At 42.7% G+C, this 25767-nt stretch overlaps 2 protein-coding genes across 5 annotated transcripts in view; one reads left to right on the top strand and one right to left on the bottom strand.

Moving 5' to 3' along the window:
- zfyve9a (zinc finger, FYVE domain containing 9a) overlaps window positions 1-10342 on the top strand; it is a 29015-nt gene extending 18673 nt beyond the window's left edge. For 2 of the 3 annotated variants that reach the window (XM_035633278.2, XM_035633277.2), the window contains exons 11-19: window positions 652-876; window positions 2827-2909; window positions 3137-3241; window positions 4509-4659; window positions 4823-4903; window positions 5069-5231; window positions 6024-6129; window positions 6320-6496; window positions 6577-10342. In XM_035633278.2, coding sequence (XP_035489171.2) covers window positions 652-876; window positions 2827-2909; window positions 3137-3241; window positions 4509-4659; window positions 4823-4903; window positions 5069-5231; window positions 6024-6129; window positions 6320-6496; window positions 6577-6738 — 1253 coding nt within the window. In that variant the 3' untranslated portion in view covers window positions 6739-10342. The remainder of the gene's footprint in view (window positions 1-651; window positions 877-2826; window positions 2910-3136; window positions 3242-4508; window positions 4660-4822; window positions 4904-5068; window positions 5232-6023; window positions 6130-6319; window positions 6497-6576) is intronic. The other variant, XR_004793772.2, reaches the window with a different exon arrangement.
- On the bottom strand, window positions 10337-25414 carry cc2d1b (coiled-coil and C2 domain containing 1B). Of its 2 annotated transcripts, none has more exons than XM_035633281.2 (25): window positions 25297-25414; window positions 24814-24956; window positions 23335-23482; window positions 22886-22989; window positions 21571-21648; window positions 20923-21069; window positions 20344-20713; window positions 19836-19954; window positions 18694-18772; window positions 18450-18577; window positions 17611-17683; window positions 17220-17362; window positions 17009-17132; window positions 16355-16527; window positions 15783-15908; window positions 15242-15300; window positions 14965-15081; window positions 14757-14830; window positions 14587-14645; window positions 14427-14478; window positions 14191-14290; window positions 13516-13606; window positions 13280-13402; window positions 13131-13180; window positions 10337-12430 (listed from the first exon to the last, which is right to left on the bottom strand). In XM_035633281.2, the coding sequence occupies exons 2-24, from the start codon at window positions 24874-24876 to the stop codon at window positions 13169-13171; spliced, it is 2562 nt and encodes an 853-aa protein (XP_035489174.1). In that variant the 5' UTR covers window positions 24877-24956; window positions 25297-25414; the 3' UTR covers window positions 10337-12430; window positions 13131-13168. The 2 variants fall into 2 exon arrangements, with proteins under 2 accessions (XP_035489174.1, XP_047187772.1); XM_047331816.1 differs by having other exon boundaries at window positions 20923-21066.
- Window positions 25415-25767: the final 353 nt, after the last annotated feature.

Genomic DNA, 25767 nt, shown 5'->3' with positions numbered 1-25767 from the left:
CTTTGTGTTTTTTTATCTCCGTACGCTGCAGAGCAAATACGGCTAATATCGTTTGACTTTGACAGCTCGCTCCCCCTCGGGCCATTTTCCTCTCTCACATTCACACCGGAGCAGTTTTAAAAGGCTGGTGGAGAGGAGCCATATCGCGCGCGTCGTTCCCGATTATGTCGCCATCAGTCAGGACCTCGAGCGGAAGTGCTGCCTTTGAGTCCCAGACTCCGAGCTTTGTCTTGTCAGTAGGTTTATCGTGTTACGCGAGCCACTGATCCCTCCCACGGAAAAATTTGTAACATGAGCCCTTTGTGGGTAATACGAGGCCACGGCGGCGAGCAGTTACGTTTTTTATTCGGGTGAAGTGGAACTTAATACAGACCAAGCAAGGCTCTTTATCCACACAGAGAGCCCTCCCATCTCCCATTTGTCTTTCCCGTTTCTCTCTTCCGTTTCATCCCCCCATTTCTAATCCCATCTCTTACATCTCACTCCTAGCTGTTTTTATCTTGTGCCCCTGAACACCTATTAAATGGCTCTCTTTCTGCCCACCCTCTCCTCGCCCCTCCTGCTGAGCCTTCCTTCTCCTATTTCACCCTTCCTCCTCCTGACATGTCCGATATCACTAACCTCTCTCTTCTTCCTCCTCCTCTCCTAAAGGCAACGTGCTGGGCCACTTGAGCCACTCCTTCTTCACGCAGAGCTTCCTGGGCAGTAAGGAGCACGGCGGATTCCTCTACATCAGCCCCTCCTTCCAGTCGCTGCAGGACCTCCTGCTGCCGAACCCGCCTTACCTCTTTGGCATCCTGATCCAGAAGTGGGAGACGCCCTGGGCCAAGGTCTTCCCCATCCGCCTCATGCTGCGGCTGGGTGCCGAGTACCGCTGTGAGTCCGGACAGCTGGGGTCCAGTGGAGGTGTAATCTGATGATGTAGTTTAATGTTTTTCTAAAGTGGTTGACATAGAATTAAGTGCCAAAAACTCCAGACGCAGCAGAAGCGACTCGTAAAACTGTACCAAGAACAAACCTCCAGGTCCATTTGGAAGCTCTTCTGGAGCTTTCACTCATATCAAATGGTCTTCATCAGCAGATAGAACATCAATCTTTGAGTCCTTATCTGAACATTGCCCAGCAGGATTGTAGGTAGTGGAGCGTTTTGTTCTCTCGCTCTATGGTCCACTTCATCTCTCAGGGCTGGGTATATCTGAGATGAATAATGGATGCCACATAATTTTATATATATATATATATATATATATTACCTTGATAAATATAAACATATTTATATGAAACTTTTCTCCCAATTTCTTTATCAAACTTTTAAGCATTCAAAGTCCATAAAAGCTGGACAAATATGAACAAGGATTAGGTGTCATATTTCAGATGTGAATAATACATAGATATTGATCAAAAAGATGCCAAACTGTAATCACTCAGTGAGATCATTGCTGCTGTTTGTTGCATTAAGCATGATTATAGAAAATGCTGAATTAATAATAGTAGGTAATTTACTTGTGAGGCAAAATGGAGCCTCGGATTCAAGGTTAGTTAGGATCCCTTATTTTATGAGAATGTCAATCAAACATCAAATGAAAGGCAGAACAAAGATTTACATAGATAGATAACATTCAATGGTAAAAAAAAAATTCTTAGGTTAAAATATTAAGATCCAGATTGAGCTAGAGAGTTTTAATACGTCAGCTGTCAGAAGACGCACCTCATACAGGCGTGATGTTCCACGTTTCTCACATGAACCAGGAAATCTTGTGTGGAGGTTTTTTTTATCCGAGAGGTTCCTCTCCGCCAAATCCCCGTCTCTCGCTGCCAGACCTGCCAGCGCCGCCCGCCGCCGCTAAGCCTCTTGCCTGCTTCCAGTGAGCACAGATAGAATACATTAACCAAGCCACATACAGCCGAGGCTCTTAAACCCCACAAACGTTAGTTAGCATTACCATGAAATTAACCCACCGCGACGACGACGGCGCCGTTTCTCTGCTCTCTCGCCTTAAGCGGCGACAGGCAGGAGGTCGTGAGGCTTGTGAGCAGGCGATTCCTCTGCGAGCTGCAGTTTCAGGCTGAGATTGTTTTTTTCCTGTTTTTTTACTGCTAATGAGAGTTTGTGGCGAGATCTTACATCCAGCTGTTTGCGGGGATAAGGCTGAAAATAGCCACCTAAGGAGCTTTGGTTGCTGGAGGAAACTGCCTTATTTTTCACATGTGGATTAGGAGTGTCCCTCCCTCACTGCAGGCGAAGAGCAGAGTGTGTGTGTGTGTGTGTGTGTGTGTGTGTGTGTGTGTGTGTGTGTGTGTGTGTGTGTGTGTGTGTGTGTGTGTGTGTGTGTGTGTGTGTGTGTGTGTGTGTGTGTGTGTGTGTGTGTGTGTGTGTGTGTGTGTGTGTGTGTGTGTGTGTGTGTGTGTGTCGGTTCATCTGCCTTATGAATGAAGACGACGGGAAAAAACTAAGTTGTGGAGTTGATAGAGGTGATCCAGGAAACCTCTGGCATACAGAACAAAAAAGGACAGAACCAAGATCGATATGATGGGTCAATAAAACAAATGAATGAAAACAGATGAGGAGTGCGGAACAACAACAACAGACTAAGAAATGAAAAAAACAAATCAAAACCATTGTGTTTTAGTCCAGGCTACGACCCCAAATCCCAAACTTTGTTCCAAACTGGCTTCATTCTGCTCGAGGATTTCATACATGACAGAGATGAACAATAATCATTGGCGTGATGACGTTAAAAATCTAATTACAGGGAACAATATAAAAGTGAATATCAATACATCTCTGTTGTGCGTTTATCGATAATGGAGCATTTTGTTTCACAGTTTATCCGTGTCCGCTGTTCAGCGTTCGCTTCAGAAAGCCTCTCTTCGGAGAGACCGGTCACACCATCATGAACCTGCTCGCAGTGAGTGCTTTGTTTTCTGTTCAGTTTAAAAATAACATTGCCTGCGATACAATCTTCGACATTTAAGTCAAGAAAGGATTTTCCTTCTTATATTATTAGTTATTTTTGGCAGATTTAGTTTAAAAAAAACAACAACGACCAACGTAATCAAACATCTAATTTCAAACACAGTTTCCTCCAATTTGCGTTTCACTCTTTATTCGTTCCTCCAACTTTCTTTCTCGCAGGACTTTCGTAACTACCAGTACACGCTGCCGGCGGTGAAAGGCCTGGTTGTGGACATGGAGGTGAGGAAGACGAGCATCAAGATCCCCAGCAATCGCTACAACGAGGTGAGCGCCCTGGATCACAAACACGGTGGATTTCACACCTTTAGTGTAGCTCATATGTGGGTTTGTCCAACCAATAGTGTAGATAACAAATGTATTCAATTAAATATCATGTAAAACAGAGAAAACCAGGAATAAAACTCTTCACAAATTCATTATAACTGGAACCATTATGATCATTATTTGTCAAATCTGCTAATCGATCTCATGTTGTCATTGTTAATGAGGAACAGGTAGAAGCAGTTCACTTGAAGCAGACCAAGACTTTGCTCTTTAAACACTCGCGCTCCAGTGAGTGTCATTAGTTGTTTGGTCCATGAAATGTCGATCGTGTTTCCCACACCCCAAGATGATGTTTTGTTTTGTCCCACCAAAGGATATTCATTCTACCAGAAAATATTCACATTTAAGTAGCTGAAATCATAGAATTATGACTTGAACCGATTCATTTAGTATCAAAATAGTTGGTGATTGATTAAGTAGTCGATTATTAATCGATTAACGGTTGCAGCTCTACCAGAATTCGTTTTTGAACGGCACCAAACATGTTTGGAGTCAAAGGATCCTCAAAAGTTAAAAACCTAAAAAACTCCAATTCAAACTCCGAAGAGCTGTTTCTCTTATGTTGCACATTTTGAGCATTTCTTTTCCAGCGTTACATATAATATATATTTCAAGACGCTAACACAGTAAAACCCTTCACCAGACTCGTAACACACACACACACACACACACACACACACACACAGGTTCACCCTGGGTAGATGCGCCTTGAGGGTGTGAATGAATGTCCAACCGAAAAAACGAAGCGATGCACACGAACGCACCGTTTGGCAGGAGAAAAGAAGCCGATGGGCGGAGAGAGCGGTGCCAGTTGTAGTGTTTGGCTGCTCGCGCGGCAACAGATGGGAGCCCATTGATGCAGGCAAGCATGTCTCAACAGCTCGCAGACAAGGGCCCGTGGCGCAGCAAGTGCTTAAAATCGCTCCACAGACTTCCAGTTTTATTTCTGATCTGCAAAGGACGGCTTCAGATGGGGGATTTAGAGGAATTAATGTGTGGGATCTTTTAAAACTATTGATATCCATCCGCGTCAATGTTTTTTCTCTCCGCAATCTGTCATCTCGTCCCTTTCAACTCGAGCACTTTGCCCTCGAGCACTCCGCAATTAAGGATTAACCAGGCGGCCTCTCTGAAGCCCGTTGTCCTCGGCGCACACACTCTCCCAAAGGCACGCTTAATTAGACGCGGATGTTATTTGCCCTTGCAGCTCATGAAGGCCATGAACAAGTCCAACGAGCACGTGCTGGCCATGGGGGCGTGTTTCAACGACCGCGCCGACTCCCACCTGGTGTGCGTCCAGAACGACGACGGCAACTACCAGACGCAGGCGATCAGCATCCACCACCAGCCGCGCAAAGGTGCTGACACGCAACCACACACATCACATTTGGATATCTCCAGCCTGTTTTTCCGTCTGTTTGCCTGAATATAAATTTGACCCTCAGCTGTTTGGTCGACCGGTGAAGTTGGACCGAAGTTGTGATTATTTTGTTCTGTGTGTGTGTGTGGTTGTTTCCCCAGTTACCGGAGCCTGCTTCTTTGTGTTCAGTGGAGCCCTGAAAGCCTCGTCGGGCTTCTTGGCGAAGACGAGCATCGTGGAAGGTGAGAACTGTGACAACAAACGACATGTTGGCTGTAAAACTGCGGAAATATTACAGCAGAGTATATTTTTTATGAAAGTGGAACACTTTACATACAAAAGTACATACTCGGTCCACAGAGGGTGCAAGTGGATCATTTGTCTGTTCATTCTCCTGCCGCCCGTAGACGGCGTGATGATCCAGATCACCGCCGAGACCATGGACTCTCTACGGCAAGCCCTGAGGGACATGAAGGACTTCACCGTCACGTGCGGTAAAGCCGACCAGGAGGAGAACCAAGAGCTTGTGCACATCCAGTGGACAGAGGACGACCACAACTTCAACAAGGGGTGAGAGAGAAGTGAAACTGTGGAAACTCTCAGCAGCAGCAGAGTGAAGTGATGTAGTTTGATGTAGTTTGATGCGCCACAGAACCAGCGCGATCAGTTCGACAGCAGCCTTGATCACTTTTCACCATTAAATATAATTGAGCTCTTTCCCCCAGATACCGTATCACTTCATTAGAAGAATACTTCTCTGCACAGCAGCAGTTTCAACCCTCATTTCAGCAGATAAGTCGACGTGCTGTTGTCACGTCAGGACAGTTTGAACTGTGGTGAATTATCCATCACTGAACCTCCTCTGTTCGCTTCACTTTCAGGCTTCTTGCTCACTTCATTTGTGCTCTTCAATTGAAAGGGGAGAATAAAATATACAGCTTTCAGTAGAATTTGAAAAATTGCCGTCAACTCACCAAAACGGATAAAGTAGCAAAACAACAGCTGAAACACATAGATAGGTAACAGATACACAAAGAAAATACTCAAAAACAAGAATAGAGATTTAAAATAAAAACAAGAATAAGATTTCAAAAAAAATTATAATAATTTGACGTTTAATTCAATGTTTCCTCAGGAGCAGCGGTTAAATATAAAAATTAAAAAACAACAGTTCTGTTTGTCTTACACTGGCACATTTACATTCATTTACATTCACTTGGCCGAGTAAAACCTGGGTCAGTGTCTTGCTCGAGGGCACGCTGGCAGGATCCACCCAGCTCCCTCCTGTCTCCTGCCCGACAGTTAAATATAGACGGAGTCTTAATCCAGCACTGTCTCGCTGTGTGTTTCTGACAAATCCAGTGTGATCAGTCCGATCGACGGGAAGTCGATGGAGTCCATCACCAGCGTCAAGATCTTCCACGGCTCCGAGTTCAAAGCCAACGGCAAAGTCATCCGCTGGACGGAGGTACGAGTAACAACCTCAGGCTGCAGCCGAGATCTTTAAATCCAGTGTATCTGAGTCAGTTCTGTGTAGAGGTTTGATTCTCTCACAATAGATAAATAAACTAGTAAATAAATGTCGGTAGAAGAATTGTTCAATCACTGTCAACAAATGGAACCCCCACTGGATCCTCGTGTTTCTGCGACGCCCTCAGGTCTTCTTCCTCCAGAGCGAAGACCAGCCCAACGGCCTGAGCGACCCCGCCGACCACAGCCGGCTGACGGAGAACGTGGCGAGGGCGTTCTGCGTGGCGCTGTGTCCGCACCTGAAGCTGCTGAAGGAGGACGGCATGGCCAAGCTGGGGCTGAGGGTCACGCTGGACTCTGACCAGGTACGATCACGGAACGACGTCGATTATTCATTTCTCCAAGTATTTTAGCCTCCTGTCTAACATCTGCCCTGGTGTCGCAGGTGGGTTACCTGGCAGGAAGTAACGGTCAGCCGCTGCTGCCCCAGTACCTGAGCGACCTGGACAGCGCGCTGATCCCTGTCATCCACAGCGGCGCGTGTCAGCTGAGCGAGGGCCCCGTCGTCATGGAGCTGGTCTTCTACATCCTGGAGATCATCTCCTAGAAGCCGGCAGCACACACCCTCCCTCCACCGCGGAGCTTCACCTCCGAGGCTCTCTTTTTTTTCTTTTTCTTTTATTTTTAAACCTTCTGACGTCGTCTCACAGCCCGGCCCTCCTTCCCCTCCGTCGTCATCTCCCTTCAGACCGTTTGCACTTTCACTAAGAGCCTGAAAACTGTGCCGTGCCAGGTTGGTGGTAGCAGCAGCATCATTCCTCCGGTCAAACCTATGCATCCAATTCCGGAGGTCGCCTGGGGTCACCCAAAGGAAGCTCGGAGCAGGGTCATCTGTTTTCCCCTCACCGGCCTGGTGCTCCGATCACAACCGGGTCCGTCGCCACACCCACACCGTCCACGTCGTGCTGCGGCGTTAGAGAGTAGTCAAGTGCCTATTGATGTGAAAACACATTCGGGAGCCGAAGCCAGTAACACCGTTAATAAAGACGTCACGTCAGGTCAGGTAGAAGCAAAGAAATCACAAAAAGAAGGAATCTATTTCTACTTGAGAGCCTGATAGGGTTGGGGTATAGGCTGCTGATCCTAAATATTGATAATCTGTGGAGGCTCGTGTGTTCGACCGCTGTCAGTCTCTTTTGTAGCAGAGAGCACCAACAACATCTGGACCGGTGAGGCTCAGCAGACTGTGACGAACCGTGAAATAAAAATAGCTCAGGCGCAGACTAAATTATTAAATAGGGATGCAACCGACGATTCTTTTTTTGGGGGAGGGGAAAACAAAACATAAATCGGTAAAAAAAAATCTTTCCCAGAGCTCGAGCTGTTGTCAAAAAATGTTTTATTCTGTGGAACCAACAGTTAAAAACTCAGATACTCAGTTTACTAAAAAAAATACAAGAAAAAAAAATTATGAAACCATCAAATCTGTGGTTAAAGGATAAACTGATTACTGAAATAGTCTGCGATTAGTTATTATTAACCTGACGCCGAATGGCAGGGTAATATATTAATCTGAGTTTTATCTGAGGAGCTGTCGCATAAGTTGAAGATAGATTTACTCTTACAGAAACTGCTTGTTGTGAAAAACCCAAATCAGTAATTACTCCTTTTTTAAAGGACCTGAGCTTTAGTTATGGGTGTACAGTAGAAAGAGCCACAGGTGTGTTTGAGCAACACACCCCCAGACACAAATATGATTCCCCAGACCGCCACACTTAAAGGGGCAGTAAGCGATTTTGGAGAAAGCTCATCACTTTTTATTATTGTTGTCGTGATTCTCTTGCTCCGGCCGGTGCCGCGAACCCGGAACCTCGAGGTTGGAGTCCGACTCGCAAAACCCCTGGGCCGAAACCGTGGATGATGATCACACCCCTTTCACACCTGATTCTAAACGTAAAGTATTAGGAGTATTATTAAAGTATCTCTGTCGAGTTGATGCTGAGATTCTGTAAACACAGGCCCTGGACACCGTTTTACAGCAGTGTTAGTACAAAGTGTAGGTGATCATTGCTCCAGATGTGGGACACGCCCACACGGACGGACCCACCCACCACCACCACCCCTTCCCACTCCCCGATGCCCCGTCAGTCCAACGCCACTGTGGCGGCCTGAAGTTCCCGGAGCACCGAACTCTCAGGCCTCTCGTGTAGCACGGAGGGAGACTCGTATCCACGGCCGATGGGAAACAGTTCAGACTATTTTCTCTTTGGTTTTTAGATTCCGAGGAAAACTACAAATCATTGACTGAGGAGGGAGACGGTGCCTCTGTGTGGTAATATAGGACTCTCTAGGTTTTTTGCACCGTGGTTTTCAGTGCCTGCAGCAGCGATTCATCAAGGGGGGAAAAAAAAACCCCATCTCAGCTTCACCTCTTTAAGCTTTACTCATCGATCACCGGATGCTTTACTTCACGGACAGATGTGTTGTACATATTTTTTTGTAGGCGGAACGATTTCTCCTCCGTCGCGACTGTAACATCCGTAGCCTCCAGGGAGAGATCCCGCTGAAAGAGACGGTGTTGTCAGAGTGACCGTCGGCTCACCGACGTGAAACAAGATCACCAAGACAAAGTAGACGACTAATAAAAAAAAAAAGGTTCCAATGCTTTATTGATAAACTCAAACTGTGTGTACATAAAGGGGGACATAAAGCAGAAGCGGGGAAAAAACCTTTTTAATCTCATCAACTTCAGAGATCATCAGCGCTCGGTGTTCGTCAAGCAGTGGTTGGAAGAAAAGAAGAAAACATCCTCCCCGTCAAATGTTATTTTGGTGTCTTTTTTTCAATCATACAAAGAGAATGAACTGTCGAGGATGTAAAGATGTATAAAATATATAAAAACTGTGTTAAACTTGCAGAAGCAGTGCACTGGATTCTAAGCCATCTACAGGAGAGTAAACGCAGCCGTCGGGGGGGTTTCGCTGCCACTGTGTTCTGAGGACCGAAACTTTTCCTTTTCCAGCAAAAGAGGGGGAAAAGTTTGTAAAGAATCCGGGGGGTTTCCTGCAAGATCGACTTCAGGCTTGAATGTATCTTCATCTCGTAACTTTTCTGCATCTCGTCCTCTTTCGTCCACAGCCCCGCGATCAGCTCCGTCCTGCGTAGGAGCCCTGCAGGTCGCAGACACGTTTTCCTCCCGAGGCCTCAACTGTTTTGTGTGTAACACAGGAGGCGGGCTGTTTGGGAGTTTTCACCTGCAGCTGCTCTTCTCTGCTCTGCACTGTGACCGCACCTCAACATGGACCTGGAGGGAGGGGGGGGGGGTCTAAAGAATGTATTTATCCTGTTTCTGTTCAAAATCTGCTCAATGTGTTTTTTGTTTTTGTCTGTTTGTTCCGTTTGTTTCTGGCTAGACTAATCACCAAATACCCCGACACACTGCTCCGAACAGTTCTCATCCTGCATTATGGCAAACCTCTCCCATCTTTAGTCGTGCTAATGTAAAAGAAAAACCGAAGGGGCTACTGTGCGTTCAAGCGTTTTATTGGGAGAAAAACGATGAACAATCTCGTCATCACCAGACAATCACATGCAAATCTGCAAAACGAGCCGACGCTTGGGAGTTTAAATCAGACCTGTTGTATTCTAGGAGCGTGTAGCAGAGTATATGTGAGTAAAAGCGGATTCAAAAGGTCAAAAGGTCACCAGAGCTGGTGTCCAGGAATCACTGTGTGACGTTCAGCAGTTCTGTTTTTTTAATCAATTACCATTAATGAAGAGGAGATAGCAGGATTTATTTTTCAAACTGTTTTTTTTTTTTGCATTATCTGATGTGCAATATGTCCTGAATCCAAACAGAGGTGCAATTTGTTTGAATAAGTAGCATTTCCTTTTTTTTTCTATATTAGTATTCAGTTGTAAAGATGTTACTATCAAAAAAACAAACAGTGCATGAAAACGAGAAACAAGCTCAACCGGTGGACAGGAAATCAACTCTGCAATTAAATCATGGTCATGCCGTTTGTGGATGAAAGTTAAAAAACCATCCACATTTTTTAGTTTTTTTTAATAAACATTGGTCAATAATGTTTGAAAAGCCAAAAATCATGTACATGTTTTTCTTTTCTTTACACTACAAATGTCATGAAGTGGTCTTCATCTAAAACAAACCCTGTAGTATATGTAAAATAAAAACTTATAGAAAATTGAAATGGGTGATTCTTTTATTTGCTTCAACATAAATTTTCTCACAACTTTTTCCTCAAAGAAATTAACAAGTATTAGAAAATACTTCACAGTGCAAAATTAAAAACAAGATATATTTTTTATTTAGCAACATGACGTCGCAGATCTTTGTAGAAATGTAGGCGACCAAAAATATTACAACAGAAAAATAAAACGATTGGGAACAAGTGTTTTAATTACTCAGGACAACGTTTCTAGTAAGTTAGACGTCAGTTATACAGATACATGTTTTTCTTGAAAAGCAAATGATAAAAGAGAAATCAGACACGTTTGGCATCTTAAATAAATGTGACAGACATTGTTGAGGTAAACCAGTTGGAAATGAGATTCATGTGGTCGACTCAGCATCTTTATTTCTTTATGGATTCCTCTGTCAGCGTTTGTTTCAATGTTGATGTTGAAACTTTTAAAAGGTCAGTTCACTCAAATAAAAAAATTAAAAAATGTCACAATGTGGCTTTAATTTCCTTTTTTTCCTTTTATTTGTGGGCTTTAAAACCCATACAACAAGCTGAAAGATGTTAAACTAGTGATGGGTTTCAGTCGCCGGGATCATTTTGGATCAAGTTCCAAGTTGTTAAAACATACGGTTAGAGCATCATTCACTGAACAATGATGATGAAGTACAATTAATATTTTCACTGTGTTGTTTTTATGAAGCTTCGGTGAAGTACAGAACGGGGGTAACTGCTGTGATGTCTGGTAACTGAAACAAAAATCACTATTACCATAAAAACATGACAGGATAAAAAAAAACGTTAATTGAAACTAACAATTATTGATCCCACATCAAACCAAGCACTTCAAAAGATGCGATGATGGATTGGAAAACGATTCAGATCCAATAAAATACCACAAATTACATTACTTTTTTTGTTAATTTGGGTGAACTGGCCCTTTAACCCACTTACACTAATCCAACATTGAGTTTCCACCACGAGAGAACTGATGCATAGTTTTTTGTTTAAGTTATGGGAATTTTCTTTTTTGCTTTCTGGTTGAGAGTCAGGCGAGAAGATCAACATCACTCATATGTCTGTGCGCTGAGCTGGAGGCGATTATCTAGAAGCAGGGGGAAACGGTTAGCCTGGCGTGTAAGAGAGCTTCTAGTCTTTATGCTTAGCTAAGCTCACTGCATCCTGACTCCAGCTTCACGTTTAACTCCGACATACGAGTGGTGTTGATCCTTTCATCTTACGCACCGAGTGAATTTCCCAAAAAGAGGTTGAACTATTCCTTTAACTAAGATAAGTGGTAGGAGGCTATTTAACTTGAATCTGCCATGAAATAATGAAAATATGTTTTAAGTTTAAAACCTTGGAAAGCGTTTGTTTCTCATATTTGTGCTATTTTAGTGTAAACACACATCAAACTCACCTGAAGCCACAGATAAATGAGTGTTTAGTAATCAAAGTGAAAGGTGTCAAAAAAGAAAAAGAAAAAGGGAGTGTGGTCCTTAAAATAAGTTTGACATATAATCTGTACCTTGTATAGGATCAAAAATTCCTTGGCTTACTCCTCTGTAACATACGTGACGGGGCCGAGAATATTTATTTAAATAGTGTGGAAACGAAGAAGAAGAAGAAACCCCCAACCCATGAATTAGTCACGTGTCGTTAACTCGCGTCGTCCGTTGCAGCAGGTTCGGCAGCGAGAGGCGATTTTCAAATATGCAGGATTCGACAGCAACAGTGATTACTTTGGTATTAGTGCATAGGTGCAGTTCTAGATACCAGAGCTGTCATAATATATAAAGGAATATGTACAACATTTTTTCTCTCTTCTCTTCTCTATATTATATTAACTATATATGGTCGGGCAGCAGGATTCAGGTCGAGCTCGACACCGAGCTCCTTCGGGAGCCGCGCTGACGCCGCCGCCAGAGGAAAACGTCTTCTGATGCGTCTTGAGCCGACGGTCTGACGCTCCTCAGACCGCAGGCGAGCAGAGCGGCCGTGAGAGGGAGCTCGTGTCTCGCAACATGTGCAAACCTTTTGAAAAAGTCAAAGGACCCAAGTCGGTCCGAGTGTTTTCTGATTAAGTGCCTTTTCAATCTGGAAGACAAAGAGATTAGCGGTCAGATAAAAGTGAAGTAATGAGACATTGAATACATATCTTTAAATATGGCGCGAGTATTCAGGACACTTGAGGGGAAAAGATCTGAGATTTCAAGAATAAAGTCATATCACAAGAGGATAAAATCGTAGTTTTAGGCTACGTGTCATTTTTCAGGGGGAACATCAGAAGATCGGTTCTTCCGCCTGCGTTCAAACGTAGAATGTGAAGCATTTTTTTAAGTTATACATAAGTATCGGTTTCACAAATATCGAATACTAAATCTTTTGGCTCATCAGTACGACATCATCATAAGTTTGTAAGTATAAATGATAAGTATCAGAACTAAAGAAAAGGAGGAAACGAAGGGTGACTTTTACTAGTACGAGGTACTACGATTAGTATTTCGTTTTTTTTCTTGAATTCCCAGAAAATTTTCTTTTTTTCCAATATTGCCCAAATACTTAAACATTCACATTTAAATCAGAAGTTTTGACTTTTTGGGAAATATGCACATTTGCTTGCCGGTTAGCTTAGCTTAGCATAAAGACATAGCGGACGGAAACAGCTAGCCTGGCGTGGTCTTGATCGTCTCATCTAACGCTTAGCAAAAAAAGAGCATTTGCCGACATGTCAGATTATTCCTCTACCTTAAAGATTTTACACTAAAATAATAACAACAAATGACTTAATAATCACCTGTATCTCGTGAATTAGTTTTAATCTCGCAGGATCGTCTAGACAAGAACCTTGGAGTAAAAAAAAACAACAACATCAGAAGTTTTATAAACATGTCAGGTTTGTCTTCTGAGATGATGATGATGATGCAGTGAGCTGAGCGTAGCTACCTGTGATTGGTCGATCACCAGCCAGCGCTCGGTGCTCGTCTGCATGTCCTGACCGCTCAGGGGCTCCCGCAGTCGGACCTTCACTTCAATACGACCTCCGGTGGGTTTACGACCGTCCATCACCTGACGGGACAAACACAACACTGACGTTTACAGGCAAACAGTCAGACGGCAGCATCTTTTCCCTTCATCTCTGCTCTAGTCTTTTTTCATTCTTTCTACTAAATGCCGCTCACCTCTACGATTTCCCTGATTTCGCTCTGTGTCTCCAGTTTGTCCAGCTTCACGAGCGCCGTTCCAATCGACTTGTCGTTCCGTAGGAAACCTCTGTGAGACCGCACACACAACAACATCATCAACAACAACATCACTGTCACAGTCCGAACACGATAACACTCGACTCTGTCATTGATAATCAATCAGTCAATTTCTAGATTCAGGACTGAGGGATTCACTTTGACAAATGCATCATGATGAGGAATTATGATGAAGCAATTTCCATGATGAAACAAGAGTGAAGGATTCAAATTATAATAAAAACATTTGAAGGAATTTTTTTTATTCTATTTTTTACTTCCATGGGGTTTGATGATGTGATCTTACAAATATATTTTTTGGGGGCAGTAAGTTAAAAATTAAGAGGAGGAAGATTTTTTTCTTTTCTTTTGTTGAGAATAAAGTTATTAGATATATTTTGGGGAATTGTTAAGCCTTTATTGACAGGAAAGTCATTACAGGAAGTGTGGGAGAGTGGTTTGGGTCGGAGTCGAACCCGCGGCCGCTGAAGGACGACCGGGCGCCGGTGCTACTAAGTCTAATCTAGAAATGTATTCTTAAAAAAAGTCATTTCAACTTTATTTTCGAAATGCAAAATAGGAAAGCGAGAGAGAAGGAGCGACACAGCAGCTCACCCTTTGTGCAGCAGCTCCAGTTTGAGGCCCTTGGACGTCACCACCCTCCTGAAGCCGCGGTGGTTGCGGTTGATTGACAGCGTGAAGCTCTGGTTGTAGTCTGGGTGAAAAAGAAGACGCATCAAGAGACGCAGTTCGCTGCAGAGTCAACATTTATTCAGTAACGCAGAGATTTTAAATCCACCGGAAATTCACAATAATTTTTTTTTAAATCTATGTTGAACTTCATGTGTCACCTGGGGAGTTAGTGTTCTTGATGACAGTTGTTTTGTGTTTCTGAGGCTGCTCCTGGTGGCGACAAAACAACAACAACATCAATATCATCTGTGTGTGTGTGTGTGTGTGTCGTCTCCGCAGCTGTGACAAGAAAACGAGCGACAGGTTGAACTTTCTTACGCTGCTGGGGTAGGGGAAGTCAACCTTGACATAAGCGTCCAGATCGTTTGCTTGAATCCCTGAGGGGATAAGAAACCAAACATCCAACTGTGTGAGCGTTAACAACACCAGATGCCTCTTTGGACACATTGTACTGTTCAAAACTGATAATGTAGAGATTGATAATTTACCACTTGGCGCAGGAAGATTCATCCCTTTTACAACAACAACAACCATGTCAGTGCTGCTCAGCTCTGGAAATATCCTGAAAGAGAGGAAGGGAAGGAAAGAAGGAAGTGAGAGTAAAGGATGTGATGAACAGGATGTGTTTGGTATTCACATTTGAGAAATTTTTATCCTACTTATGAGCTGAGAGTCAGATCTCCAGAATGTGCCCACCTGACGGTGTGAAACGATCTCTCCTCAAAGTGATGTTTCGGAGGAGCTAGACCCCTCGACTGAGCCAGCTTCAGGACCTCCAGGCTCTGCTTACAACTGTCCGCCATCTTCTCAAACCTGGACAGATGATATCAACCTGTCAGTTAATGCCACTCATGGACCTTTATTTAACCGACAGCTAAGCTGTGAGGAAATATTCACAGAATTTTACAAAGAGTGTATTGGATTAGTGGACATTTATTTAAAACCTAAAGTTAATTAAAACTGCAAGTCTTACTTTGTGGTCTCGGAGACGTTCCCCAGGTGTGTGAACTGCTTGGAGTGAGTCATACATTTCTAAAAAAAAAGAAGCAGAGCCAGAAAAAATCTCAGACATCAAGGAAAATCACAAATAGTTCAGAGAAACCAGACTGAGAACAGATACAAATAAAGCTTTTTTTCTGAATTAATTTTGAAACTAAAAATGTTTGGGTTAGACTCTTCTGGGCGATGGAAACTCTCATTGTGGAAACTGTGATGAGACTTGATTTCACTGTAGGACAGTTCTGGTGTTATTTAAAAACCCTGATATTGGTCATTTTCAAAAATCCTGTTTGTACACCATTATTATCTTTACTTTTGGTTTGTTACAATGATCAAATTTACACATGGAGGTGAAAAACAGGAGGTTCTTGTACACGTCACACTTTGTAAACAACTTTCATCAGGAGTTTCTAAAATCAATGTGCCTTTTAGTTTAAGCAATATCCGTCAAAAAGTCAAAAATGCTGATCGACGACAGGATTATAGTTATCTCAGTGCTAGTCCTGCGGTTTTACCTCGTACTGCTCTTTGAGGATCTTGGCCAGTTGTGTGTAAACCTGTTCGGCTTTCTCCGAGATCTGGACATCGCTGTGATGAACCAGGATGAAGTCGTCTTCTTCGTCACCAGGGGGCGACGGCAACTACAGTCACAGCACAAGACAAGGTCAGATACAGTGGGATCACAGAAAGAGATGAGCCCAATTTATCACAATTTTAACAAATATTGTTAACAGCGATATAGTTTACTTAAATATATCCTCCACATGCATAACAGGCATTTCTTAAAAAAGGAAATTCTGGTTCTGAAAAAAAAAACAGCTCAATAAATCAACCTGTCGGACATTTTTCATTATTTCTTAATAGCAAACAGAAAACAAGTCATAATTTAAATGACAACATAACAAAAGTCATAAAATATTAAATCTGGAAGAAATTTCAGCTGATTTGACTGTACTCCCTCGGCCTCCATCCCCACAGGTTAATATGAATGAGGCTCATTTCTACCAGCAAGTTATGTTTTGGCTAAAATCATAAATAGGACTCAGGTTATAAACCACAAGTAGCAGAATAACTGTACTCTGCTCACCGCGCTGATGTCTACTGTTTTCCCGCTGCGTGCCGTCTCGATCGTGGCGTCGAGGCCCTTGGCCGAGCGGAGGAAGTTCTTGGCCTGCTCCAGGTCGTTCTTCTGCTTGGCCTGCAGCGCCGCCTTCAGGTACTGCCTCTTCCGGCCCTCCAGGAACTCGAGCTGCTGAGCCGCTGGAGGTCAAAGGAGGACAGAGAGTTTAAAGGCAAAACAATCCAATGTAGTTTTGAGTGGACATCAGGTTTATCTCTGCAGAGATGTTAGGAGTGGATAATATGAGCTGTCTTACTCTGTTCACACAGTTAACGATGACAAATGTGTGTATTTTCACCTGGATTTGATGGATTATTTTAATTATCCACCAACCTGTCAGTTATTTTCTCAATGATATATTTTTTTCGATTTGTTCATTAATCATTAAGTCGATAAAAAGAAAAAAAAGAACCCACACAGTCATGTCTGACCAACAGTCCAGAAGCGGAAGATTTTTAAATTAAAAAGCAACAAATCTCAACATTTGAGAAGCTGAAACCAGAGAATATTTGGCATTTTTGCTTTAAAAAGAACAGAAACAATAATCGGTTATCAATCTAAAGGGGACTTCATGTTGATCAGCCAATAAATCAACTACTCGTAGAAGCTTTACGTTCTGACCTGTTGGTGAGAGTCCTTCCCTTGCAGCCGATCTGTCAGGTGAAGCTGACGGAGTCCTTTTCCGTCCCTGACCTGCGGTGGAGACGTCTAATGTCAGCTTCTTTGGCTCCTCTGGAACAGCAGGCTACAACAGACACAAAACACTGTGTCAACAATTTACCCACAAAAAAAAAAACCCTATCAAAAATGACAACGTGATGCTAACAGCCACCTTCTCTTCTTTCTCCTCATCCACTTCTTCTTCATCTGGTACTTCAGCAGGATCCGTAGAGGCGAGCTTATCGGCTGCCTCCAGAGCGGCGACGAATCCCTGCTCGGCTCCTGTGGCTTTCTGGCCCGGGATTGGAGGAAAGCCTGTAAAATAAAATTTTAAAAAAGCTTTTTAAAGAGTTTTTAAACACCGTAAGCTCCAGATCTTGGTCAGGAGTGAAATCGTTTCTCGTGGCACTGGGGCACAGAGACTCACTGATGGTTTTGTGTTGTTATTTACACTATATGTAAAACCCAGGGACGACAATGCAAATCTAATTCCACAGAGCTCCAAGTGAGTCGGAATATTACACAGTCGACATCAAAAAACATGAAGCCCAGAGGAATCTCACCAGGGGGAACCGGCAGCTCATCGAAGTCGACCGCCTTTCCTGCCTTGTGAGCTCGGATGGCGCTCTGGTATTGCTGCAGGAACACAAGACGTTTAATGATTAAAAAAGACAAACATCCTAAATGCAACTATAGCAATATAGTTGTGAAAAATTTGCATAGTAAATTGTGAGACACATGAAAGTTTATTTTATCTTCCTAATGTTCCTCGACATTGTGGTTGAAATTCGTAAAATTATGTTCACTTCCATGTCATGCATCCATGTTATTTAGCAGGGGTTAAGGTAAGAAATGGAATAGAATAGAATTTTGTTCATCTCACGTCGGGGAAATGTACTCGTCACAGCAGCACAGTATCACAAAGAGTAGCAAAAATATATAATAAAAATACAGGGCAAACCACTATTTTCAAAATGCTATGTACATATATAGAAAATAGAATATTTGTGTTTTTTGAGCGACACTTTGTGTGCCGTTGCTGGTAGGGTACGTTGCAAAACAGTTTTTTGCCCAGAGCAGCAGCAGCAGCAGTGCATGCGCCGGTCCTGTGTTCAGATCATTAAACAACGAGGTTGTTATTAATTTTCCGCGGTTGACTTCAAAGCATTAAAGTCGGGAATGAAAGCATAGCTTTAGTATGACTGAATTTCGGGCGGCGGGGCTTTAGAGATCATCTCGAGTTCAATTAGTCCTGCGCACGAGCAACACATCTGGCCGGCCGTTAAATGTATAGCTTTCCTTTGTACTCATTCCAACATGTTATGTTGTTCTAAGCATCAACTAAGAGATTAATTCAAAGAACCAATCTGTCCACAACATTATCAAAAAGAATTCAACGTACTTTGGCGATGCGGTCGTGCATTCGGGCCTTGCGGTCATCTCCGCTGGCTTTAGCCTGAGCGGACGCCTCCGCATACTTTGCCCGTCTCTGCTCCAAAGCGTCCAGCACGTCTCTGGGAGCTGCAGGGGCTGATGGGAAAAGAACGTTAACACTCTCATATAGATTCACAATGTGTCTGTTGTTGTAACTTGAGATTCTACATTAAACTTAAGGGCTTTGAATGTGTTACTCCAGGGTTCCTCACCCTGTCCTCGAGATGGAGGGAGGCCGCTCAGGTCGACTGCTTGTCCTTTCTCCAGAGACTCAATCACTGCATCGAACCTCTGCGCCCCCAAAAAAAGCAAAAGAAAATCTCAACAGTGTCAAACATAATGATGGTCTTTGTCAGCGTCCGGATCGTTGGGATGTTTCACATACTTGAGAAAAAACTCCTGCAGTCAGAATGTGCAGCAACAGGCTCCGACAACAGACTGCACAAATACTGACAATGTGTGATATTGACATTTAAACTTTCTGTTTCAAACATCGAACATTTCGGCAAATTTATGACCTCTCAATTGGTTTAGGTTTTCTATTTTGTGTAATTTAGTTCATAGTTCAACTACAAGACTTTAATTCTGAACAGGAACAAGACGTTAAAAATTAGTTAGATAAAAGACTAATCAATGCAGATGAACTACAACCCTACAGAAAATTAAAGATACACAAACAAGGCCTTATTATCTCTATTGAGGTCATAGTGATACATCGGCAGTTGAAATGTAATAGACAGAATCAATAAACATATTTAATTGGACAGACAATAGTGATTTGTTGAGCAAATTCGCCCCAAAGTTAAGTAGTAGGTTTTTTTTTATGAGATTCTATGAGACTTTATACCACAGGGTTGCTTTGGAAGGTTTAAGTTAAGACTCTCAATAACTAACAAAATCAAACTTAGATGGAAAACCAACACAGATGGTAATTTTTTTTCAAGCTTTTTACAAAGAAAAAAAGAACTGTCCTACACTGTGGTAGCAAGCGTCAGCGACAGTTGATGGTTCTGACTGAAACTCCACAAAAAAAGAAAGAAAAGACTCCTGCAGTTAAAATACATTGTCAAATCAACCAACAGTTTATGAAGTCTCCTGACAGCCCACAGGCACAAGAACATTTTATAACTAACGTTACTGCCAACAGCAGGCAACAGAAAAATAAAACCATATTGGATTTTGCCCTTAATTTAAGGTTTTGTAATATGTTCCTTAATATTTTTTGTTGTTGTTGAAGAAACTGAATTTAATGCTGTTTAAGAGCAAATACCAAGTAAACAAAACACAACACCACTGATGCACATTTCTCAGTTTTAAACCAAACCTCTGATGTCTCTAGTCGTGTATAACTCACCTTGCTCTCCTTGAAGTGGAGTTTCGCCTGCTCCACGTCTCCCTGCTTCTTGGCCCTCAGCGCTGCCATCTTGTATTCCCTCTGCCGCTCCAGCAGCATCTTCTTGGTGACCTCGTTGACTGTGGATTCACGGAAGACAAACGCACAACAATTACCACAGTGAAAGGCCACATTCATCACATATTCGGCGGCTAGACAACCGCCTCCATTTAATATACTGTATCTGCCTCCTGGCAACAAGATTAAAACTAAAAAACAATTATTAAAAGGCAAACTTATTCAAGTGTGAGGTTCAATTCCACTAAGTGTCACGATATAATATATATTTAAACACCATAAATACATGACGGAGGTCGTCTTGAGTTTGTCCTGTGCTTTGACTGGTGCACTGACAGAAAGAAACTTCTTAGAATTAGTCCTTTGAACTGAAAACATGTTTCCTGATTTTAATTGACCTTCCAAAGCTTTTAATTAATGCATATGAATGTATAATCCAAGACAAATTCACCCTCTGTCTGACTGAGCTGCGGCGGGAAGGCAGGCTTCTGTGCCTGTTCCTCTGGAGACGGGGCGCTGCTCAGAAGGGGCGTGGTTGTGGTGGTGGTGGTGCTGGTGGTCGACGACTGCTCCTCTTTGCTGGTGGGCGTAACGATCTTTGGTACTGCAGGTGGAAGCGTTGCGGCTTCCGACTCCTCCTGTTGAGCTGAAGGAGTCGGTTCAGGACGCGGGGGTACGGGGGGAGCGGGTCGCTTGGGAGCTGCGGGCCGAGGGGCAGCGCTCGAGGCAGCGCTCGGGGCTCCGGTGGAAACAGGGGGAGGGATTTCTGCCTCGTTCACGGGCCTCCCCTTTTTCACAGCAGCTAACATCATCTCCAACGTCTGTCGGGGGCAATGGGAACAGTCAGTATGATGTAAAACAAGGGTTACTTAAGTGTAATACCCAATTTCAGTTCAGCGCGCAAGCACAAATTATATCAACAACTTATTTAATGAAAATGAGAATATGAAAATTGATTTTAAAAGATGAAAAACAGCATGACAATCGCAGAGGATGTAACTTCTCATCAGGTCTCATCAGTCTCACCCACCTTCAGACCACGCTCGAATCTCCTGGCTTTAGAAGTCTCCCCTGCGCTCTTGGCGTTCTGTAAGGCCGCCGTGTACATGGCTGCCCTCTCCTCCAGGGTGTGCTGGAGGCTGCCGGGGGCGGCTGAGGACACTTTCACTTCCTCCTGCTGTGCAATATGCGCAATACCAAATACAAGAGGTGGGTGCCGTGAGCGTTATCTGGAAAACATCCAGCCCAAGCTAAGATCAAGAAATTACTCAGCACACACAAAAACGGCGCGTTTCGAGTGGAAAGTATTTGTCAGAGGTAAATAAGTGAAGGAAAATAGAGAACTGCAAATGCAGTATTCAACGCTTTTTTTTAAGAAGACCGAAACACAGGTGGGATGAGTATCAGGAAATGTGTTTACAGGAACGCACAAGCAATAGTGGAACATATTTACCAATCTGAATTGCATCTATTCTACCGGTCACATAATCAGGTACAGGACTATTGTTTGGAGGTATTTATACAAAACAAAAATCTAAATTGTTCAGGGTATAAAGAGGCAGTTAATTTTATAAGCCAGCAGGAGGAAAAAATGCTTAAGTTTTTGCCCTTCTCTTGATGCCTTTGCCAAACGACACGTGTTAAAGTGGAGGCTGGCAGAGAGCAGCATGCATTGTACCTGCGGTGGCGGGGATGTGGAAGAAACGGTTGCAACATCCTCGGATTCCCCGTCACCCACCACTTCCTGCAGTTCGGCCTGATGAGGAAAAAAATACAACAACTGATCAACAGCTAACAGTGATGGTTCGTATTTTAAGGTGTGAAAAAAGTTGTTCAGTTGTTCTTGAAAGTGCTGTAAAACCCAAAATGTGCCAGATGAAAATTAAGATCAACAAGTCAATAAATCAGCCGCAGTTTTATTGCCTCGTGAAACCGAAATGTGTGACCCGTGAAACTTGCTGGCACAAGACTACTGTCAAAGGTACTGCCGTGTTTGTTCAGCGTCGTCTCCAGAGATATTGTTCACAGAACATACATGACGACCAGTTTAGGTTGAGCTTTTAGAAATTCAGTAAGTCCTCAGTGAGACCAGGACAGGGGAAAACATCGCTCCAGTTCTCAGATGTTGGTGTTTGCTTCAAGTGTGTCATAAACTTGAATTGCTATGATTTGAACTATCCAGACTTCTCACATCGAGATCGTCTGAACAGGTCTGCTGACTGTCCCCAGGCCCGAACTTTATGCACCACATATCTGGAACAAACTCCAAAAAACGTCTGCACAAACTCTGAATTCTTTCAAAGTGATGCTTTAAAAAAATGTATGCATTTTCCATTTTCTTCTGCCATCTATAGAATTAAATTTGGGACTTTCTTACTTCTATTCTCCTGTTTTAAATATTTATCAAATATTAGTTTATTCTAAATCTTTTTTTTATTTTGCAGCTTTTATTGCTTGATTCAGGTCTTGTGAAAAATCCCTTACATTTGCCAATTACGTAAAAATTTCAAATATGAAATGAGACATGACATTCTCACTCTTGTATGAATGGGAATCATTAACGAGTCGTGCACATGCAACAGTTAAGCTTTTAGAAAGTAAAATATAAGTTAATAATAATAATATCGCATTCCATTTTGAAATGGCTTACGTGTGACCTAAAGGTACTTTATAAGAAAGAATAAATTACATTAATATGAAAAATCTTAAATGTGAGTCTTATGCCTACAAACTGACATCCCAGATTAGCTGTGTGTCTGTGTATTTGAGAAATTTGTCATATGAAAACGCATATGTACTATAATTGACCATTCAGTTTGTGTGTGTGTGTGTGTGTCCAACAGCCACAAGGCCTACAATCAATTCAGTTTCCTTCGTGTGGGCTTAACCCATAATAACGTACATTTGTTGTAGAGCTACTTCTTCTAACATGAACATCTAACATTCAAAACATGCGTCTGGTGCTAAAAAGATGAATATATGCAAACACCAACCATCAGATCTTCGTCGTCTTCCACGTTATCGTCGTCGTCATCTTCGTCAACGTCTCTCATACACTCGTCAGCCATTCTTGCGATGTCTTCCATGGGTAAGGGGCCTGAAAACACAAAGACACAGTTATAAGTATGTCGAGCCGAGTTTGTGTGTGACATCGGCAGCACATGTCACATGATAAAATACTTTATACTTAATTACACAGCAGAGTCATTAGAGGATACAGTGGCAAGAAAAATTGCATTAACACTCTCTGAGGACAATGAATCTGCAGAAACATGTTGTTGCAGAAAGTCTTACAACACAAGACGATGTTCGTGGAAAACTAAAAAATTTGTTCACTGTATCTCACAAAACACCGTATTCTGCAGATTCCTCTGTTCATTCAAACATTAGTCTTACTGGATGTTTCAATGGGGATTGTTTGGGACTGTAAATCATAACTCACTCTTCCCCTTCTGCCTCGCTCTCCCTGTGGCAGCAGCTTTATCTCCGGTGATCGTAGCAAGTTCGGCCTCCAGGTCTGAGTCGTCCAGATTCTCCTCCTCCATACCCATCATCATCTCCTCGGGGCCCAGGTCCACAAACAGACCCATCTGAAAGCAAGGACGCAAAACATACACGTCACTCCCTCTTCAGAAAGTAACAAAGTACAGAAGAGTTCAGAAACTCAATGACTCCGTTGACCACAAGAACATTTTAAGGCTGGCCAATAACTTTGTCTCTGACTCCTCTGACTCATGTTGTAAACAGTTGAACTGAAGATACAGGGTTTCACGATTTATTAGGGCACTCCTTTGTGTCAATCCTAGAATTAAATATGGAACTTTATTCCAAATCAGAAATATGTAACTGTCTTTTATGGATGTTATATGATGTTAAATCTATGAATCCTTTGTTTTGTTGGATTTTGAGTGGCAAATGGAGCTGCTGTAGTGATGCAAGACAAATTCCAACATGTTTGACAAAGTATTGTCAGTCAATCAATCAATATTCAAGTACTGTATTTTTTTTAGGTAGAATATTTGAGGAGCTTTTTCTAAATTTGTACTTGTATTTATATTTTATCCTACTTTATACTTATATAATCATTATTATTTATAATAGATTTCAGAGTGTAGTATTGTACTCTTATTACACTACATTTAGCTGGCAGATATAGTTAATAGTTATGTGTCAGATTAACACTATCACATACTCTTGTATCTTATGAAATGCAAAGTCTTGTTTTGTGTTAAAATCAAATTAGGCCCAAAATTATGTTTTTACTACCCGTTTCATGTAAAGCACCGTGAGCTGCAGTGCCACATGAATCAAACTCATCATTATTAATATCGTTTAGAGCTGCAACAGATGATCGATTAATCGATTAGTGATCGACTACTAAATTAATCGCCAACTATTTTGAAAATCGATTACTCGGTTCAAGTTTTTATGAAAAAAACAACAATTCATAATTCTCTGATTTCAGAATCTTAAATGTGAATATGTGCTGGTTACTGTGACAGTGAACTAAATATATTTGGTGTGTGAACAAAACAAAACATCATCTTGGGGTTTGGGAAACACAATGGACATTTTTCACCATTTTATGATATTTTCTGGACCAAACAACTAATCGATTAATCTAATATTGTTATCTTGTACTTCTGCCACCTGCTGAACACGCGGTGGCCTCTGCCAGGCAACGACAGATTATCGCTTGTTAATCGCTGACTTACATCTGATACCACACTTGTATTGTCTATAGTCCTTGTTAGATAAACAACTAATAAATAACTACCTGTGTTTTTACCCTAGTATAGGATTCATATGGAGGCAATACTTCAACTACCATTGAGGAGGAGAAGTTCAAAGACAGAAGAAGCTGATGAAGCATATATTTTGTGTTTAATCCAACAGTATTCAACATCTGCTTTTTTTTTACCTGCTTGGCTGCAGCAGCTCCTTTGCCTCTGGGCTGCGGTGCTCTCTTCTTCTTACCAAACATGTTGTTGTTGTTGTTGTTGTTGTTGTTGTTGTTGTTGTTGTTTGACGAGCCTCCCCTCGGCGACAGGATCCGAAATACACCTGTAAAACACGGAAGACATTCAGATTTGATTTATTATTTGTTGTCCTTTCCTGCTGGTACCAGGAGCAGCTGGCCGCAGTAGTTGGAATCATGTGAGCGGTTGTCAGGTGGCTCCCGAACAGACACGTCGCGAGCGAGCTGCCAACCGTCGGTGACGTTAGCCGAGCGGCTACTAGCCGCTAGCTAGCCACGCTACTTGTCTCTTAGCTCAGAAAGTTTATCCGCGGGGGGAAAAGTCGTCAGTCGCGGTCGGTGAGGTGGAGCGACACGGACAGTTCTGTCCGCCCCGGACAACGTGAGTGTGTGTGAGAGTGTGTGTGTGTGTGTGTGTGTGTGTACCTGCTCGTTCACCGGGCAGTTCTCACAACAACCGTCTCATCTCTGCGGTCTGGTGATTGAATGCGCATGCGCAGAGCGAGGGAGTGTCCCAGGCGAGGCGCGTTAGACACTTGCTCCCCTGAGTAATGACTCGCAGGCACTTTAAACGGATGGTTATGCTAGTAATGATTGTACATTGTCCATAATTGCACATTTACCAGATTGCACATTGTCCATAAATATGTATGTTGAATGAATTGTTTGTGTGTGTGTGTGTGTGTGTGTGCGTGTGTGTGTGTGTGTGTGCGCGCGTGCGTATGGGGGGCTGTCAGTGCATGTCTGAGTTGAAGGTGGTTACTGCATTTTAAAAGGAGTGTGCATGTCCTCAAAAAGTACTAATACCACAACTGTTACAAGTAAAATTCAGTAAAAGTACTCGTCCTGCAGAAAAAAAGTGACCTTGACTGGCATTTGTCACATTTGACATTGGCA

The sequence above is a fragment of the Scophthalmus maximus genome, chromosome 5, assembly GCF_022379125.1.
Source record: "Scophthalmus maximus strain ysfricsl-2021 chromosome 5, ASM2237912v1, whole genome shotgun sequence".
NCBI classification, from domain to species: Eukaryota; Metazoa; Chordata; class Actinopteri; order Pleuronectiformes; family Scophthalmidae; genus Scophthalmus; species Scophthalmus maximus.
This window is presented reverse-complemented; position numbering and strand designations above follow the sequence as displayed.

What these genes read in the sequence shown, in the direction of transcription:
- cc2d1b (XM_035633281.2), bottom strand. Translation starts at nt 24,876, where the DNA reads ATGTTTGGTAAGAAGAAGAGAGCACCGCAGCCCAGAGGCAAAGGAGCT. An exon ending in ATGAGGAGAAAGAAGAGAAG is followed by an intron (nt 17,133 to 17,219) that starts GTGGCTGTTAGC and finishes TGTCTGTTGTAG; the next exon opens with CCTGCTGTTCCAGAGGAGCC. An exon ending in ACTTCCCCTACCCCAGCAGC is followed by an intron (nt 14,479 to 14,586) that starts GTAAGAAAGTTC and finishes TGTCGCCACCAG; the next exon opens with GAGCAGCCTCAGAAACACAA.